Source organism: Aotus nancymaae, unplaced genomic scaffold, assembly GCF_030222135.1.
Source record: "Aotus nancymaae isolate 86718 unplaced genomic scaffold, 86718_ANA_hifiasm-v0.15.2.pri h1tg000041l, whole genome shotgun sequence".
NCBI classification, from domain to species: domain Eukaryota; kingdom Metazoa; phylum Chordata; class Mammalia; order Primates; family Aotidae; genus Aotus; species Aotus nancymaae.
In genome coordinates, this window is record NW_026988455.1 from 7876848 (window position 1) to 7895052 (window position 18205).

Consider the following 18205-nt stretch of genomic DNA (forward strand, 5'->3'; position numbering starts at 1 on the left):
TCATTTATTGATTTATTTATTTTTGAGACAGAGTCTTGCTCTGTCGCCAGGCTGGAGTGCAATGGCACGATCTCGGCTCACCACAATGTCTGCCTCCTGGGTTCAGGCGATTCTCTTCCCTCAGCCTCCCGAGAAGCTGGGACTACAGGGGCGTGTCACCACGTCCCACTAATTTTTTTGTATGTGTAGAGACGGGGTTTCACCATGTTAGCAAGGATGGTCTTGATCGCCTGACCTTGAAATCCGCCCGCCTTGGCTTCCCAAAGTGCTGGGATTACAGGTGTGAGCCACCGCGCCTGGCCAACTTTGTCCTTCATTACAGCGGCCTTACATAGTCACGTTGTAGAGCTTCAAGAGAGTTCTCTTGCTATTTCCCATCCTTGCACCTCAATTCAGACAACCCCAATCAGGTGGAAGTTTTAAAAATTGTTATATTGACAAAGATGCCTTCCAAATCCATCTCTCATCCGCCCCCCCCCCGCTTTTTTTTTTTTTTTTTTTTTTTTTTTTTTTTTTTTTTCCTATTTTGTTAAGCATCTTTCCTCATTCACTGGTCTCAGGCTGCCACAGCCAGAGAAAAATGTTTACCAAATCATGTTTTCAAAGTAGCCTCCGGCCGGGCATAATGGCTCATACCTGTAATCCCAGCACCTTGGAGGCTGTGGCAGGCAGATGGCTTGAGTCCAGGAGTTTGATCCTGGGCAACATGGTGAAAACTGTCTCTACAAAAAATACAAAAATTAGCAGGGCATAGTGGTACACATCTGTAGTCCCAGCTACCCCAGAGGCTGAGGTGGGAGGATCACCAGGAGGTCAAGGCTGCAGTGTCCTGTGTAGTGTACAGTGTACTGTGATCATGCCACTGCACTCCAGCCTGTCTCAAAAACAAGGAAACACTCAAAAAACCCAAGCAGCCTCCTGCATATGAGGAGCTAAGGCTAAAATGGCATTACAGCAGCCTTTCTCCCACTCCCACTTTCAAAAGAAAAAAATCAGGTTGATGGATAAAAGGCTCTCAATGTGAAACTTTTCTCTCATGATTCTTTGGCTGCTTTTCTCTCATGATTCTTTGGCTGCTACTTGCCTGTGAAAAAATAATTAAGGAGTAGTAACAAACTGGAAGGAGTCAGTCATGCACAGATTGACAGTTGTTTTGTTGACTACGTATGCACGTGTGGTTTCACATTACTTATCAAAGTTCTGTCAGGTCTGGACACATGTTCCTCATTTGTAGAGCAGAATTATAAAGCTACTAAAGTTGTTCCACAAAGCAGATCCTGATTTCCTGTGTTCTACCACCTGAGAACAACAAGGACACAGGTACTAACATGTGATAATGTCCAAATTATTCCAGGAATATTTATTTATTTTGAGACGGAGTCTTGCTCCGTTGCCCATGCTGGAGTGCAATGGTGAGATCTTGGCATCTTGGCATCTTGGCTTACTGCAAACTCCGCCTCCCAGGTTCAAGCAATTCTCCTGCCTCAGCCTCCTGAGTAGCTTGGATTGTAGGTGTGCACCACCATGCCCAGCTGATTTTTGTATTTTTAGTAGAGCCAGGGTTTCACCGTGTTGGCCACGCTGGTCTCGAACTCCTGACCTCAAGTGATCCACCCGCCTCAGCCTCCCAGAGTGCTGGGACTACAGGCATAAGCCACCAATGACTGACCAATATTTATTTTTTCATTAAAAATAATTTTTTCTTCAGCACTTGACAAGATACAGCAATATTTATTTTTAAAGTGACTCGAAGGAGGAGAAATGTTTAATCCAAAGGAATGAAGCAAGAATGCCAAATTATCAGGCATTTATTTTTGTTCACAGGAGCCTTTAATCACATCAAAATTGGTCCCAGCTAGATTGTTAATTACAAATGAGCCAAGGGAGATTAAAAACAGACAAACCAATCAACCAACCAAACAAGGAGAAGTAGCCAAGAAAGTTAAGACATTTTATTTTACATACAAAAAGGGTGCAAACTGAGTCCTTTCCTCCCCAAACTGGGGAAGAGGTATACTTAAAGATCACATTTGTGTTTTCCATGGTGCCCTAGGAAATGGGCTATTTTGAGATAACATATCAGAACCCATTTTCCATTTTCTCCAAAGAAGGCTACTTCCTCTGCAGAGAAGATTTTCCTAATGGTGCACAAATATCTCTCCTGGAGGAACCATTTCAAATACACTTGAAATTGACATTCATGTTTAAAAAATACTACAAATTTCATTTTCACAGCTGAGCTTTGCGACCAGTGCCAGGGTTTATGAAACATTATACATCTAAAAAAAAAAAAAAAGGTAAAAAAAGAGGCATTTAACAATAATCAGACACATCCACACATTAAAACTGATTTCCATAGCTGATTTATACATTATCTAGTTGTTTAAAAATCGCAATCAACATCTCAACATTTTTTTAAGCAATGGGCAAAGATCAAAGACAGACAAATAATAATATAATAAATTAGAGCATGTAATACGGCCAATGGGAATTGCTGAATCAACATTTTTTTCCATTGGGGGTATATATTTTTGGTTTCATCTTTTCTGCTATTATTTTTTTCTCTGCTTGATAAATGGGGCTCATTCCTAAAGCCAACTTGCTGAGACACTAATTTCAGAAGCTCACTTGTCACTTGTTTACCTCTGAGAATCCTCAGGAACACATGGCTCCCAGCAGCTTGGGCTGGGTCTTTATGGAAGTGAAATGCACATAGATGAACGCACGCACTCACGTGCGCACACACACCACACACACACACAGACACGCAATCACACACTTCCATCTGTAACTATATTTCTCCCCCAAAGAAATGGCTCATCTTTCCTGAGACATTCCTATTAGACTGATAAGCCTTCTAAAAAAAGGCTTTTGGTACAACGGCTGGCCTGGGATTTGGTCTGGAGCTCATGAACTGAAAATGTCTCACCTGTACTGAAAGATGGGTGGGTGGGGACATTTGGAACAGCTGTCCTCCTGTGGGTGTTAATGGAATGGCTGCACCGCACCCCCATTTATTACCATGAATAATCCTCTGCTCTGAGACCTTATAGGTGGTGATGGCACCGGGAAAGTGATTGTGAGGAGTAAAAGAAGAAAAATAAAAGAAATTCTGTCTATAGAACTGAGGTTTCTTTGTAATATCAAGTTTGGTAATCAAACTAGAAATACATGGAATACATGTTCACTTTTTCCGTTGAAAGGCGATTTACAAATACTGGAAGTGGGTTTTCTGGTTGTGTTTGAGAAAATATGTCAACTACCATTGTGTATTATCCAGGGAACCTACTCACTATTTTGAATACAATGAGAAACCTATTTTTTTGTACTTAGTCACCTGCAAAAGGAGTTAGGTAAAACATTTTTAAGACTTTGCTGGAAAAAAGACTTTCAGGATTCCTTACTTGTGGCTTAAACACTGCTCAAAACTTTATAAACCCACGGAAGGGCCATGGTTGCCTCTTCTTTTTCTTATTCAGAAACAAAATCATCCCCCATACACCAAAAACACAAACAATTTGAAAAAAAAAAAAAAAAAACCCAAAGCCAAAGGAATAAAGGAATCCCAATTTGATTCCTATCAACCCCTCATGGGAAAGACTAGGAGTCTCTGCCATCAACCTCTAGATAGGACTTCCCTGGAGTCTGCAAAATCAAGAACCCAAGAAATAAGTGCCTGTCACTCACGTGGCCAATTCAGATGTGGTGCCTAATTATCCTGGCTCCCTGAGGGTTTCTGAAATTCACCTGCCGACCATAGGGCAGTGATAGGGATGGTGGCAGTGGTGTGGCACAGGCAATGTTGGCCGTATGGTGTTGCAGGCTCCCAATCTGAGAAACTAATCTTAATATGGTTCTGACACTGGAGACAACGTTGTCAGGGCAACTCAATGGGAATGGAGAGCTGGTTTAAGTATGAAAATAGAGGTGGCTGGGACACAGGAGGCCTGTGGGCTTGGGAGATGCATTAAACAAAAGTTCTTCTGAGATGTTTTCTAGGCTGCCGTGGAAGTTCTCACTTTTGAGAAATGCAGGCCATGCTTGCTCACTGGGATGATTTTTAAAAAAATTTTATCGTTTACATCAAAAAGTTAAGGCTATAATCTTTAGTAACCACTTTGACATTACATTATCATTGTTACGTATTTCTGGCATTGAAAGTGGTTACTAGCAGTGAAAATCAACACTGAATATGCAGTACCAGCATACCTTTCCACCGAATTAAGTTTGGAAGTTACTTTAGGGGTGATGGTCACATTTTCTGACTAATGGGCAGGGGCTGTTTTCTAAGTAGTTGGAGTTCATTTAGAAAAAAGAGACAATCAACACTTCTAGAAACGTCAGGATCTCTGCTGCCATCTGTAGCTCACGAATCCCGATATAAAATGGGATTTTAACTGGAAGCTAACCTTGAACCTTCTTAGACCCTGTTTGCTGCCAGACAGGCCCCATAATAGCAGAAGAATGTTAATTAAGGCAGTCATGAGTGCACACTGGCTGTCAGGATGCTCTGTCCACTCTTGGGGGCAATCTGGAGTGAGATCTCTGGAAAGAACCAAGGTGCGTAGAGCAACTTGACCAACACTTACATACTTAGACTGCACAGACACAAGGGATATACCCTGGTCAAAAGGGAGTATGGGGGACCATTTATGCCTTCGTGGAGTCTTGGCCTGCTTGCCTCAATCTGTTCAAGATGCAATGTCTGAGGGACTGTAGAGCTTGGGAAAACTCTTAATTTATAATATTAAGGTTTTTTTTTTCTTTAGTGGGAGTCTCACTCTGTTGCCCAGGCTGGAGTGCAGGGGTGCAATCTTGGCTCACTACAACCTCTGCCTCCCGGGTTCCAGCGATTCTCCTGCCTCAGCCTCCTGAGTAGCTAGGACTATAGGCGAGTGCCATCATGCCAGGCTAATTTTTGTATTTTTAGTAGAGATGGGGGTTTCACTATTTTGGCCAGGCTGGTCTCAAACTCCTGACCTCATGATCTGCCCACCTCAGCCTCCCAAAGTGCCGGGATTACAGACATGAGTCACCACGCCTGGCCAATATTAAGGGTTTTCATGAACAGATGCCGAGTTACCTGTCAGAAAAAAATTGCATCAATCCTGAAGAAAAAGATCCTTAGGCACCATAGTTGTGAAACGGAGAAAGCTCAAAAACTACAGCGCAAGTGGATGGGTGGGGACAGGCAGTGACTGCATGCCCTAATCCCAAGGATCTGGCTGAGGCATACAGCTAAGCAACTGTAGCAATAGGGCTGAGGAGGGAGTCCTGATATGCTGATGGGGCTGAAACTGATGATGGCCAATTGCTTCTAGGGTACTCAGGTTTTTTACTTTTTATTAATTTTAAGGAAGATACCAGCATAATCTCCCAGGTCTGGGAACCTTGAAGTGCCAATGGCCCTGGAGGATCACCATTACCCTGCATGCTAGATGGACCTGGGATTCTTTACCTTTGTTACGAAAACCAAATATCTAGTAAGAGATTTGTGGTGGTTGGGAAGTGAGAACAGTGTATTAGGAAGGACACACCCCACAACTGCTCCAATAAAAATTTTAAGACAAAAAGTCACAAATCCAGCTGCAAGGCAGTGTGTGTGTGTGTGTGTGTGTGTGTGTGTAAGCAGGATGAGGGGATGAAGACAGGCATTCAGTAGAGTATACAGTGCCAGGATGCTCCGGGCATTGCCACCATTTCCCTCTGCCTTTTTTTTTTTTTTTTAAATAGACAGAGTCTCACTCAATCGCTAAGGCTGGAGTGCAGTGGTGTGATCTTGGTTCACTGTAATCTCTGCCTCCCAGGCTTAAGTGATTCTCCTGCCTCAACCTCCCGAGTAGCTGGGACTACAGGTGTGCACCACCACACCCAGCTAATTTTTGCATTTTTTGTAGAGACAGGGTTTCACCGTGTTGGCTAGGCTGGTTTCCAACTCCTGATCTCAGGTGATCCACTTGCCTCAGCCTCCCAAAGTGCTGGGATTACAGGTGTGAGCCACCGTGCCCAACCCCACTCTGCCCTCTCTTGAGAGGCAAGGCATTTTCTATACAGGGATGAGAAAAAGTTAAACTTTCTATAAGTAAGTTAGAGTTGCTCAAATCACAACTGAGAAACTATGTAAATTTTAGTGAAAGGCCTGTAACCATTAGGTAATGGCAAAGACATAAATCCCAATCTTCACAGTCTTTGTGGGGAAGGGGTGTGACACTGCATCTCCCTGCCACTCTGTTTCATATATAGAAACAATCACAGAAATGACATATTGCCATCTTTCCATAAGCTAAGCAGGTTTGACGCCAGTGAAATGATATTTCCTAGCCAAGGTCCAATGGAACAGATGAAGCCCAGTACCTCTGATCCATGCTAATGCTGCTATTTCTGCTCTGTGTAAGGTACATCAAGGGAATTTTCAAGAAATGCCAACTACCAGAAAATATCCCACACGCTCCAGTCCAAAAGACAGCCCTACACTTCAAGCCAGAGGTGAAGACTTCTACGCTCCGCAGAACATCAGACTAAGTCACCGACCAGCCATTGCGCTCCATAGTTAGCTCTCTACTCCCAGATACAAGACCTCCTTCCTGACGTAAATGACCCTTTCTCCTCTGTCACCTCTGCAATGAGGAGTCATTGTTTGGTTAAGCCACTAAACTCAAATGAAAATTGGGCATGAGAAGAGTAACTCCACACATGAAAAACTTGTCAAACAGTGAATGAGGAACCAAGATCCTTCACAGTAGTACCTCATATGAAAACACCATGGGGGGAAGCAGAGGGCATATGAGGGAAAACATGCTCAGAGGCATGGCCACTTTTCTGGAAAGAGTCTATGTCCAATTGAGAAGATAATTTCAGACCTTTTGCTCCAGTCTCCTTTTCCCTGGAATGTTCCAGTACCAACCAGTCTTTCCCTCCTTTTAACTGCAGCCCCACATACTGCATCCTAAGCCTACTGCTATGGACCTGCTGGGAGAAGAGCTTCATGAGAATGGTTTCTGATAAGGCGGGCCAGCTACAGCTGAGCTATTAGGGAGACAGGATACACCGATTTCCTTTTCCTGGCCCTATAATGCCATACCCCGAGGCTCCTCTGGCAGGTGGAAGGCAGGTTTACCATCCTCCTCTTTTTTCCCACTAATGGCAATATGGTGGTGGCTGTTCCATCACTAATTTGTCCCTCAAATCACCAGGAAGTTACGTGGCTAACTAGCTGGAAGTCCCTGGCAGCAGAGGAAACAATTTCAACTTTTTTTAATTAAGCATCTCCATCTCTGGGATAAGCTGTTTTCTGGTCACAGTCTCACTCGGCTGGTTCATTTCACGTGCTGGAGAGCTAGGTTTTCAAACTGTAAGCTGATTAGGTCAAGATGCTCTAGTAGGGAGATTCTTCAGCTGCTGAGAAGATGAATGAAAATTCAAGTATGTTTTCTTGTCAACCTGAGTGTTCACTCAGAATGACACTGAGTTTGGCTTCTCTTCTGGGTGCTGCAAATCAAACTCTTTCCACTGAGAATGTCCTCTGGACCCATGTTCTCTCTGAATGGCTTGGCTGGCCCCATCCCCCTCAAAATAGATAAAAGTAAAACCCCAAATATAACCAGACACAATATGCATCTGCATGATTTTTTTTTTTTTTTTTTTTTAAACTAAAAGTGCAATAAAGTCAGTTTTCTTTCCTTTGCTCAGAACAATTTTCATTGTCCTACTACCACCTGGAGAAAAAGAGTTTGTCAAGAAAGCTAAGAACGCCAACATACACGGACAGTAGACTGCAGATTGCTCACAGCTTGTGTCCTACAGTGTAACTTCACAGGAGGGAGGGAAGAAGGAACCTGAACCTCATGGCCAGCTGGGATGAATGCTGCACAGGTGCAGAGGAAGAGGAAACCATACTGCCAGGCACACCGGAGACACAGAGAAGTTCTTCTCCAGCCTAGGTTTGCCATTTTCCTCCTACCTTCTTGGCCTTACCCCCAGCCTCTTGATCTCCTTCTGCAGACAAAGCCTTTAGCTCACTAGGTTTTATGCTGGAGAGGGTTGAGGGTGGGGTAAAAACCAGGAGTAAACTAAGGGGAGGAAGAATAGTAGTCCTTGAGTTTTTGTGAATGACACCTTCACTGTAAACAATGGGAAGGAGAGTCAACCAGGCAGCCCTATGGGCAAGCAGTGGAGGAACAGCAGCTCTGGGACCTGCTCAGAGCCTTAGGCAGGTGGGGATGGCCAATGACCCACTAGGTCCTGGCTGCCCGCACTGGCTCCTTCTGGGGGCATCTGTTTTCTTCTTTTTGGTTTGGATATCCACCCTCCCCCAAAGAGGAGTCCCTTCCAATGAGAAATGGCAGGAGCTGCAGGTACAATTGAGTCAGAGTCCCCAGGGCCTGAGGACTCCTGGGAGGCACTGGTCACTTGTGGCGCTGAGCAGTCTTCTTCCTTTTCCTCTTAAAGAAACAGCAGCACCTGGAGCACAAGGAACATTGCAAGTCAGTGCGGGAGGCCTGCAGCTTCCAGCAGACTTCTGCCTGCTTCTGCTTACTGCAGGGGGTGGGATTTTCCCCCTGGCACCCACCCATAGGGACCGCCCACCATCTACAGTGCACGCACTGGAGGCAGTGGGCAGTGTCTGCCAGGAAAGCTTGATTTTAATCTGTAGTCACCCTACCTAATTATTAAAATGGTTCTGAAATAGGGATTACTGGAAGAAGGATGAAGAAGGCTTCTTTTGTAGTTTAGCACCCAACCCAGATGCCTCACCTTATCAAGAACCAAGACTGGGGGTCCTCAGGGCTGCATAAAACTAGTCTACACTGTCTACTCCTTGACACTGAGGGCAGAATTATTTAATGCAACTCACTGACCAGAGGGCAGGGAGGATAAATTAAGGCAAACAAATCCCATGATAAGTATGATGTCTGGAACTCTGGGAGGATCTTAGCATGTTACCAACGAAGGATTAACAATTCTCTCCATCCCCCTCTCTGCCCTCACCCAAGTACCCAAAGTAGGCAGAAGAGGCCCTGACTCTAATAGTAACTGTGAGCCACACCTCCTGACTGACATCAGTACAGCTCTCCTTTTCATTTGGAGTGGACCACTGCCATAACCCAGGAGGTGACCATAGGGATGCTCTCACTCCGTAAACTAGTGACTCCCCAATTTAGCTTCCTGAGACTGCTGCTGTGCCAGATGAGGTTTATAAACTGCCCCTGTCTAGGATGGAGTTGGTGTTGGCTCCTTTACGAGTCCTCCAAGTTCTGTTCCCTGGGGACTAGCCACAGTTCTGGCACATCCCTAGGTCTAAGAATCCTACCTCCTCACTCCTGTCTTTAGAACAGGAAGCATCATTCTTACTCAGGCAGTCCAGAAGTGGGTGATGAGTGCAATTTGCACAAGATATGTCCTTTCCAGGGAGCTGATATATGGGGAATGGGAATGTAAGGGACAGAAAGTGGTGGATGAGTCAAAGATGCCAGATGATAGAGGGCAGTAAAGTTGGAAGTATAGCTCAGATTTGCTAGACCCTTGAAAGAAAAGTTTTTCTGAGAAAACTGTATTTGAGTCTCTTGCCTAATCGTTGCAGGAGTAATGCCAGCAATATTCACATGGAAATAAAGACTGTCACTTATTTCCCATACCCCTAGGTATTCCACTGTAGCCACAATTCCCTCTCTGTTTAGTTAGACTCCTTGGTATTCCTACATCCAATGGACTAGTTATCAAAAATTGGAGAAAGTGTCTAAGAATGCAGGAACAAACACTGACACAGACCATGATGGGGTTTAATCATATCTGAATGAATTAAACATGAAAATTTTAGAAATAGGAATTTCTTAAGAGGGTCTTTGGAAAGATTTTCTCTGAAAGTATCAATTACATTTGTGAGGTACGATTAATGGATGCAAATATAATCACTAAGCAAAGTGTCATATGTATTTGGAAACTGTAAATTCTTTTACATAAAAGTGACCAAGATTTTTGATTGTTAAAAATAATTCTCAGTGGAAACCCTAGCTAAGAATTCAAGAACAAAGGGTGTCTTTCTTTCTCCCCCTCCACCTCCCTCCCTCCCTCTCCTTCCTCCTTCCTTCCTTCGACAGAGTATCACATTTTCTTTCTTACTTTTCTTTCTTTCTTTTTTTTGACAGAATCTCGCTCTGTCACTCAGGCTGGAGTGCTGCAATAGCATGATCTCGGCTCACCGCAACCTCCACCTCCTGGGCTCAAGCGATTCTCCTGCCTCAACCTCCCGAGTAGCTGGGATTACAGGCGCCCACCACCACGCCCAGCTAATTTTTCTATTTTTAGTAGAGACGAGGTTTCACCCTGTTGGCCAGGCTGGTCTCAAACTCCTGACCTCAAATGATCCACCTGCCTTGGCCTCCCAAAGTGCTAGGATTACAAGCATAAGCCACCATGCCCAGCCCAAATGGTGTTTTTCTATATGTATGCTTTAGAAATCTTGGACATTTTCCAAGATGAATGTCCTGAAATTAATAACAAAAGAAGCAAATTAAATCTCTATTTCAATAGACTTACCTCTTTTCTTCTGAATCATGATTTTCAAAGGCATTACTATTTTAAGTCAACTTCTTAATCTTTTTGGAGGATGCTAAGATGATGATTTTGTGTTTTCAAGAAAGCAATTAAAAATAGTTTAAAATATTGTTTAGGTCAATTTCAAACTTTACAATGACTTCTCTTTTACCTCCTCCGAGGCAAGTCATAAGAATTAATGTCTGCTTACAAGCATATCATAACTGGATGTGCAATGCTGAACCCACCTGACTAAAAGGGAGTGTGAGCTGTGGTTCAAAGGAGTTGGAATATTTCAAATTTAGAGCCCTAGATTAATCTTTGCTAGTTATTGTGGTTACAGCTTCAGCAGTGGCAAAGGCTTTTTAATAATTCTACCTACAAGAAAGCAGGCCCCACAATGTGTTCTTCAATTCTTTGGTGTCTGTGGTAACTACTAGCAACAGGATCTATTAAACTGGGTCAGAATCAGAATCTAGACCAAGTCCGCTGACTGACTCCATTCAGATATGTTACTCTCAGAAGAGAATGAAGGCAGGTGATGGACTCTTCATGGCTTAGGTTTCCTTCCAGTTGATTCTTTGACTGTTTAGATGACTAGAAGTTCTCAACATGCTGGAGTCAAAATCGATCCAAGTCTCCCTAGTCACAAGCCATCTAGTGCTCTTCCCCCAGGCCTCTGACCCACTACCTTTTCCACACGGCTTTCTTACTATGTCCTGGCTCTCTCTCTTCAGCTACTCCCCTGCTATGGTCCTTTTCTCTGCCATACGTGTACATTCTTCCTTTCTTCTAATACTGAACTCAAGTCCTACAGAGTTTACAAGGACTTCTTTCACCATCCTGTCCACAGTGACCTCTTGGCCTCTCAGCCTCTCAAGGGCCATAATCTAAATGTCCTGGAGAACTTCTTGTCCTTTCGTGTGTATGTCTTGTCTCTTCAGCTAGGCGGTACCTATGATCTTTGGGACAAATTTTGTAATCGCCTTCTTCCTTACTAGAGTTCCAAGCATAGGGTTGGATGCGCATATAAGAGGCCCTAGAGTATCTGCAGTAAGGATCATGTGACTGACACCTCACAGGAAAAAACAGACCACCACAATATCGGATTACACAGACATATATTTGCAAAACAAATAGCCCAAATGCACTCTTTGATCCCCTAAGACTATAAATCTGACCTCAACAAAACCCAGTTGTTTTCTTTAATACATTCCTGTCCCTAAGGAAGCCCCTGTAGGCAATCTGGCTTAGATAGTTAGGGTTCAGAAACCAGTGCCCAACCCACTCGCTTTAGACAAATAGAAACATGGCAGTCATGAAGTCTAGCAGGCTGTTACCTCATGTAGAATATGACTCTATGTGTGCAAACAATGTGGGAGAGTTACAATTCCAGACTGCACAGACCAACAAGTTCAGGAGTACCTCGAAGGTCACAGGCAAGAGAGCAGGGGAAGGGCTCTGTCTTGTAGCAAGAATGTTCCTCACCACACACAGATTCTTTAGGGTTTCTCCTTCCATAAACTCCATGTGATTCCTAAAAATACATTCCAGGAACCTTTTCCAGGAGTGGAAAAGACAGGCTCCAATATATCAATTAGCTGAGTCAGCCCTTGGCCTACTAAACTCTCATATAGGAATAAAGATAAAGACAATAAACAAAAACAAAACAATTCTCAAAACAACAACAACAAAACATTCACCCCTCCCTGAAGAAGGAGTTCTCCCTTTTTTGAGGTTCCTACTCTAAAGATGGAAGAGCTGGCTGAATTAAAAAAAGTCAGATTTTCCCAAAGCAGCCAATTTTCCAGGTTAGAGACCACATTGCAAAACGTAAGATTATCCAGTAACAACTCACTATCCTTGTGGCAATGAGTAAACACAACTGCTATGTAAAAACTTATATAGCAATCTTGCCCTTTTACCTCTGTCCCTCTCCATATCTGGTTATATTAATTTGGGAGAAAATTCACTCAGCTAAAAATAGATAATCTTGGATACTGTGGGATACTGTTATAGCAGGAGGATGCCGCAATAAGGTAGGTTTGAAAGAAGGAATAGATTAATTCCTGGGTCCGGGCCTGCCCCATCCCCACCTTATGGATCTAGATCCCCAGTCAGGGTGGTTATGGCACAAGGAGTCCTATGGAAGTCACTGAATGTTCCTAAGGCATTTTGTTTGGCTTTGCCAATCCCAGCCTAGTCTGGTCCGCTCCCCTTGCAATGGACTGGAGAGAGGGACTCACCACAGGTTGAGCATTTTCAGGCAGCTACAGAGTATATAAAGAGAAAAACACAGAAAGGAAGAGAGAGAAAGAGAGAGATATTAGTCCACAGAGGTGAGATGAAAGCGACTCCCTGTGAGCCATGCAAACATGCAGTATGTGTCTGTGTTTAGTTTCTTCTTCTGTCAAGGTAGGGTGAGTAGGCCCAGGCCACTTGGTCCCTACGTTAAAGTGGAGGGTTCGGACAGGAGCCTGACAGAAGCATCAAGGTGGGAGCTGGATCTTAGGGGTAAGGCAAAACAGAAAGAGTTGGTGGGAGCTCCAGGGTGGCTTTCCTGGGCAACTTCTAGGAAGGCAGCAGGGGAAAAAGCAAATGACCCTGCCTGTAAGAATTCAATCAAGCACCAGGGGTGAACCATTTTTATTCCCACATGAAGTCTTACTGTGCAATATTAAGCTAACCTCCCAAATTTTCTGAAGGAAAAAGAAAGTCTCTAGCCTTTGTACAAGTCCAACATGCCTGATTAAAGCAGCTAGCAGTTAGCTCTTCCTCTAGAGAGGGAGAAAAGGTTTAAGCAACGCTTACTTCATCTTATTAGAAGATGAATCAGAGGGAGGAGGGTCACTGCTCTGTATTAAGGTGTAACTACCAGAGAAGGACCTAAATTCTACTCTTGTTAATGCTCAGGAGAAATGAGGTTCACATTTGTTAAATTATAGCTGAAGTCTGGATAATCAAAAATTCCTGTATTCTAACAAAAAACAATCAAAAAGCTGCCTGCCCTCACCACCCTTTTAACCATAAACAAGGACATATGTCCTGGAGCTAGAGAAAAAGGGAATTCAAATGTTCATTTTGTACACAGAACAAAACCCAAGACCCTGCTATTTCTTTCCACCCTTAACACTAAACAAGCTGGGAGAGGAACCCAAAATCAAAAGCCTGTAAGTGAAGGTTTCACGTGGTCTCCCCAGTACTGAGATGTGTCTCAATACAAGCATCAGCCCCCTCTACCCCACAAGCAGGCTGCATGAACAAATACATCACAGCTGCGTGCAATGAGGGGCTGTTTGGAACACCTCGTGCTTCTCTAGCTGTGACTTCTTCCCATGAAAATGATCAACCAGGTGAACATAGGGCTACCTTTTTCTTGCCCCCTACACAAAGGCCAAGAAGAATAACACATGGCTGGGCCCTGACAGTTCTCTGGGCAAGGTGGATTGGTAGCCCATGAAATCACTAATCCCCTAAGCCATGAGCTTCGGAATGACATATGGTCAAATATAATTGCTCCCCTATGCTTTCTACACCTTTCAGAAGGTCCAAACCTGAAGCTGGTGGCAAAGAGGCACACTTGTCCTTTTTGCTAAATGACAAGACTTTAAACTCTCCTTACATTCTAGAGGTTAGATTATACCAATACAGAATACACCAGATTGAAATCTCTGTGTGAATGAGCCCATATCTTACACACAGAACACAAATACCACACTCACATACACAATTAGTATACACATTTACCAAAATGAGATGAGATGAATGGGTTCAAAAGATAAACCTGCATAGGGCATAAGACTTAAGCCCATCTGATTACTGCATTCAAAGTATATTATTAAATCCAAAGCTAAACTTCAAGCCTCCAAAGTAACAGCCACAAATGTGAATTGAGAATGGGGTGGGAGCTGGGAACAGGTATGGCCATCCTTCAAGCCCTGACAATGTTTAGATCAGACCATGCTTAGGACAGTAGTTCTTAACACTGGCTACACATTAGAGTGACCTGAATTTTTTCTTCTTTTTCTTTTTTCCACTGCAACAGTCTACCCAAATGAGATGACCTGAACTTTTAACATTCTTTATGCTCAGGCCACATTTCAATAAATTAAATCAGAATCCCTGGGGCCAGACTCAGACATTTGTATTTTTTAACATGCCCTAGGTGACTCCAAAGTGCAGCCAGCTGAGAGCCCAGAGGGTGGGAATAACGTATTGTTTATTTAAGAGAATGTAATTTTGTATGAAAATCAAAAAATTGTGAGTACCATTAATATCTCCATAGTCCCTGAGACTAGAAAGCATGTTTCCTTACTAAAATAGTCTTTTCCTGGCAGATTCAGCATAACCCTCACCGCCTTATGTATCAGTGCCTTATACAAGTTGGGAGAAGAGCTCTGAAGCTACCTACAGTTAGCAGGGGCTCAACAAGAGAGAGTCAAGTCATCCTCATTCACTTTTGATCTATTGGGTAGGAGTCCTCAAGCTGTGGTTTTCCAAGCAAAAAACTTTTTTTTTTTTTTTTGAGACACAGTCTCCTCTGTCACCAGGCTGGAGTACAGTGGCACGATCTCAGCTCACTGCAACCTCCACCTCCTGGGTTCAAGCAATTCTCTTGCCTCAGCCTCCTGAGTAGCTGGAATTACAGGCACATGCCACCACGCCCAGCTAATTTTTGTATTTTTAGTAGGGACGGGGTTTCACCATTTTGGCCAGGATGGTCTCTATCTCTTGATCTTGTGATCTTCCTGCCTCAGCCTCCCAAAGTGCTGGGATTACAGGCATGAGCCACCGTACCTGGCCAAAAACTTTTTTTTTTTTTTTTGGAGACAGGGTCTCACCTGTTGCCCAGGCTGGAGTACAGTGGCACGACCACAGCTCACTGCAGCCTCAACCTACCAAGTACCTGGGACTACAGGTGCACACCACCATGCCCAGCTAATTTTTAATTTTTTTGTAGAGATGGAGTCTCATTATATTGCCCAGGCTGGTGTCAAACCCCTAGACTCAAGTGATCCTCCTCCCTTAGACTCCCAATTGCTAATAGTACAGGCATGAGCTACCACACCCGGCTGGAAAGGACTTCTTGAAGGCAAAGTGAGCTCATCAAAAAGATTGGCAGGGCTTGGCACAGTAGTTCATGCATGTAATCTCAGCACTTGGGGAGGCTGAGGCAGGAGGATCACTTGAGCCTGGGGAATAGAGGGTACAATGAGCCATGATTGTGCCACTGCACTCCAGCTTTGGCAACAGAGAGAGACACTGTTTCAAAAAAATAAATAAATTTTAAAAATGGGCAGGAGACCAGGGAAATAGGCAGGAAAGACAACAATACAAAGTGTACCTGGAAGGAGGAAGAATGCAGGTCTCAGTGGCATCTCACTAACTTACACTCATAGGTATAAGCGTGCTTTGGCTTGTATTAAGCTACTTGGGGGCTCATGAGACTACTTAGGTACAATATCACTATAAATAGGTTGTCTGCTTCAGAAAAAAAGACACTGGGATATCCTGAAGGTTCTCAAAGGGCTCACAAGAAAGGTCCTCCATATCAGGGATAGCAGCAGTTACTGACTCATGGTGTCTCTATCTCTCCCTACCTAGTATCTTCTTGGAGTCTAAATCTGGATCTAAATTTGGGATGGGGGAAAAACGGGAAAAAAGTGGTAGAAATGCTGCTTTTGCAGCAGAATCGGCAGTTAGTTCACCTTCCACCCCAGATTTTAAGAGTTTAAACACAGACCATGCAGTGCACCAAGGGGCTGGTGGTATGGGTAGGGCAAGACATACACATGCAAGAGAAGCAGAAAGGGGCATGGGGCAATCTCCTTACCTTCCTGAGATTAGTATGACTTCCATTCTTTCCCCACACTCTCATTCACATGTGCAGACTATAATATTTTTCTTGCCTGACTTAAGTCTCTCTGAAGCCAGAATCATTTGGGAGGGAAAAAAATGGCCCCGAAATCCTTGTTCCATGATTGTAAATCCAGTTGTTAGCCCACAATCAGAAATCGAATGCTATTCAGCACGGCCCATGATTTAACAGCAGATTTTTCTCTATATCCCATACAGAGCAAGAAGCTCCACAGCCCCAAGAGGCTCATGGCTACTATCTATTGCAGCTCTGATAACATGATTCTTTCGGTTCGCTGTATCTTTTTCATGTGAACTAGAAAAATGTGACTGTCTTCCCTGAAATCACAGCTAAAGAAGGGCAGCAGCAGCCTTAAGGTACCATGCAAAAATTAAAACAGTTAAGGAAGAAAGCTGTGGTTACAAGCATGAGGAATCCAGTCTGAGATGAGCAGCACACAGAGAGGAAGAGACAGCAAAGATTTTTCAACTCATGACTTAAGAGCCCCCTTGAAAGATGTACGTACTTAGCTTCCTCCACTACCTCGACCTCGGCATGAGCTGTGATTGGTGCATTGGAGTGGGCTCCCGTGGGATCATCAACATTCAGCTCTCCATTGGTTGAGCTAACCACCTGAAACAGAAAGACAAAGTGTGTGACAGGCACCATGGCAATAGAAATCTCTTGCCAGCAGCAGACAAGGTCCCTAAGGGAGATCTGGTTTCTAGCTTAGGCACTAAACAGGCAGTGTCTGGAATTTTTTTTTTCCTGGGTTAAGGGATCAATTTGGGGAAGGTTCCCAGGCCCGTATCACGTGAGAACACTAAAATCAATGATGTAATCATATAATGATGATAATAACTTCCATACTGAGTACCTACTCTGTGTCAGGCACTCTGCTACACTGTGTAAGTTTAATCCTTACAAATCTTATGAAATAGGTCTTTTCACAGATGGAAACACTAAGAAATGACTTTACCAAGGTTTAAAGTTAATATCTGTGGAGTTCCATGAGGAAAAATTTTCTAAACACATAGATTCTTTCATATTGCAAAAATATACACATTACTTTATTAAGTTAAAAATAACTGCGGCCAGATGTGGTGGCTCAGGCCTATAATCCCAGCACTTTGGGAGGCCGAGGCGGGTGGATCATGAGGTCAGGAGATCGAGACCATCCTGGCCAACATGGTGAAACCCCGTCTCTACTAAAAATATAAAAATTAGCCAGGCATGGTGGTGCATGCCTGTAATCCCAGCTACTCAGGAGGCTGAGGTAGGAGAATCAGTTGAACTAGGGAGTTGGAGGTTGCAGTGAGCTGAGATCATGCCACTGCACTCCAGCCTGGTGACAGAGTGAGACTCCTTATCAAAATAAATAAATAAATAAATAACTGCATGGCTGACTTCTAAAGGTAAAAATCACTTGGCTTCCTTGAATATGATGGGTGAAGTCTACTTCTCTCAGTTTATTATGCTATAATTACATAGACTCAGTGATGATATTGAAAGAAAAAGTTCTAAAAAGAAAGTTAACCGTGGGCACCAGAACCTATAAACACACTTTCCTTCAGAAATTTTCTCATGGCGAATAACTGGATTCATATCTGTGTTATATTTTTGAATCGCTGGGTCAGTTCTGGGTCTCCGGCTGTAAATTCTTCATTGCAGACTCAAGTAAAAGGAATGTGACAGATTTAATACCTTGAGTAAGTTATTAACTGTAAGGATGCACAAAACAGTGGCACTGCTGAGCAGAGAACATTGCACTGCTGAGCAGAGAACATTATACTGCTCATAATTCTGTAAATGAAA

General features: G+C 43.5%; 1 protein-coding gene across 6 annotated transcripts in view; it reads right to left on the minus strand.

Moving 5' to 3' along the window:
• Positions 1 to 1776: 1776 nt before the first annotated feature.
• CSNK1G1 (casein kinase 1 gamma 1) overlaps positions 1777 to 18205 on the minus strand; it is a 180625-nt gene continuing 164196 nt past the window's right edge. For 2 of the 6 annotated variants that reach the window (XM_012443020.2, XM_012443022.2), the window contains 3 exons: positions 16917 to 17023; positions 12780 to 12803; positions 2188 to 8460 (listed from right to left, as the gene is read on the minus strand). In XM_012443020.2, the coding sequence (XP_012298443.1) occupies positions 8406 to 8460; positions 12780 to 12803; positions 16917 to 17023 (186 nt within the window). In that variant the 3' untranslated portion in view covers positions 2188 to 8405. Of the gene's footprint in view, positions 8461 to 12779; positions 12804 to 16916; positions 17024 to 18205 lie in introns of all 6 variants that reach the window. The other 4 variants (XM_021666212.2, XM_021666213.2, XM_012443021.2 and 1 more) reach the window with 2 other exon arrangements.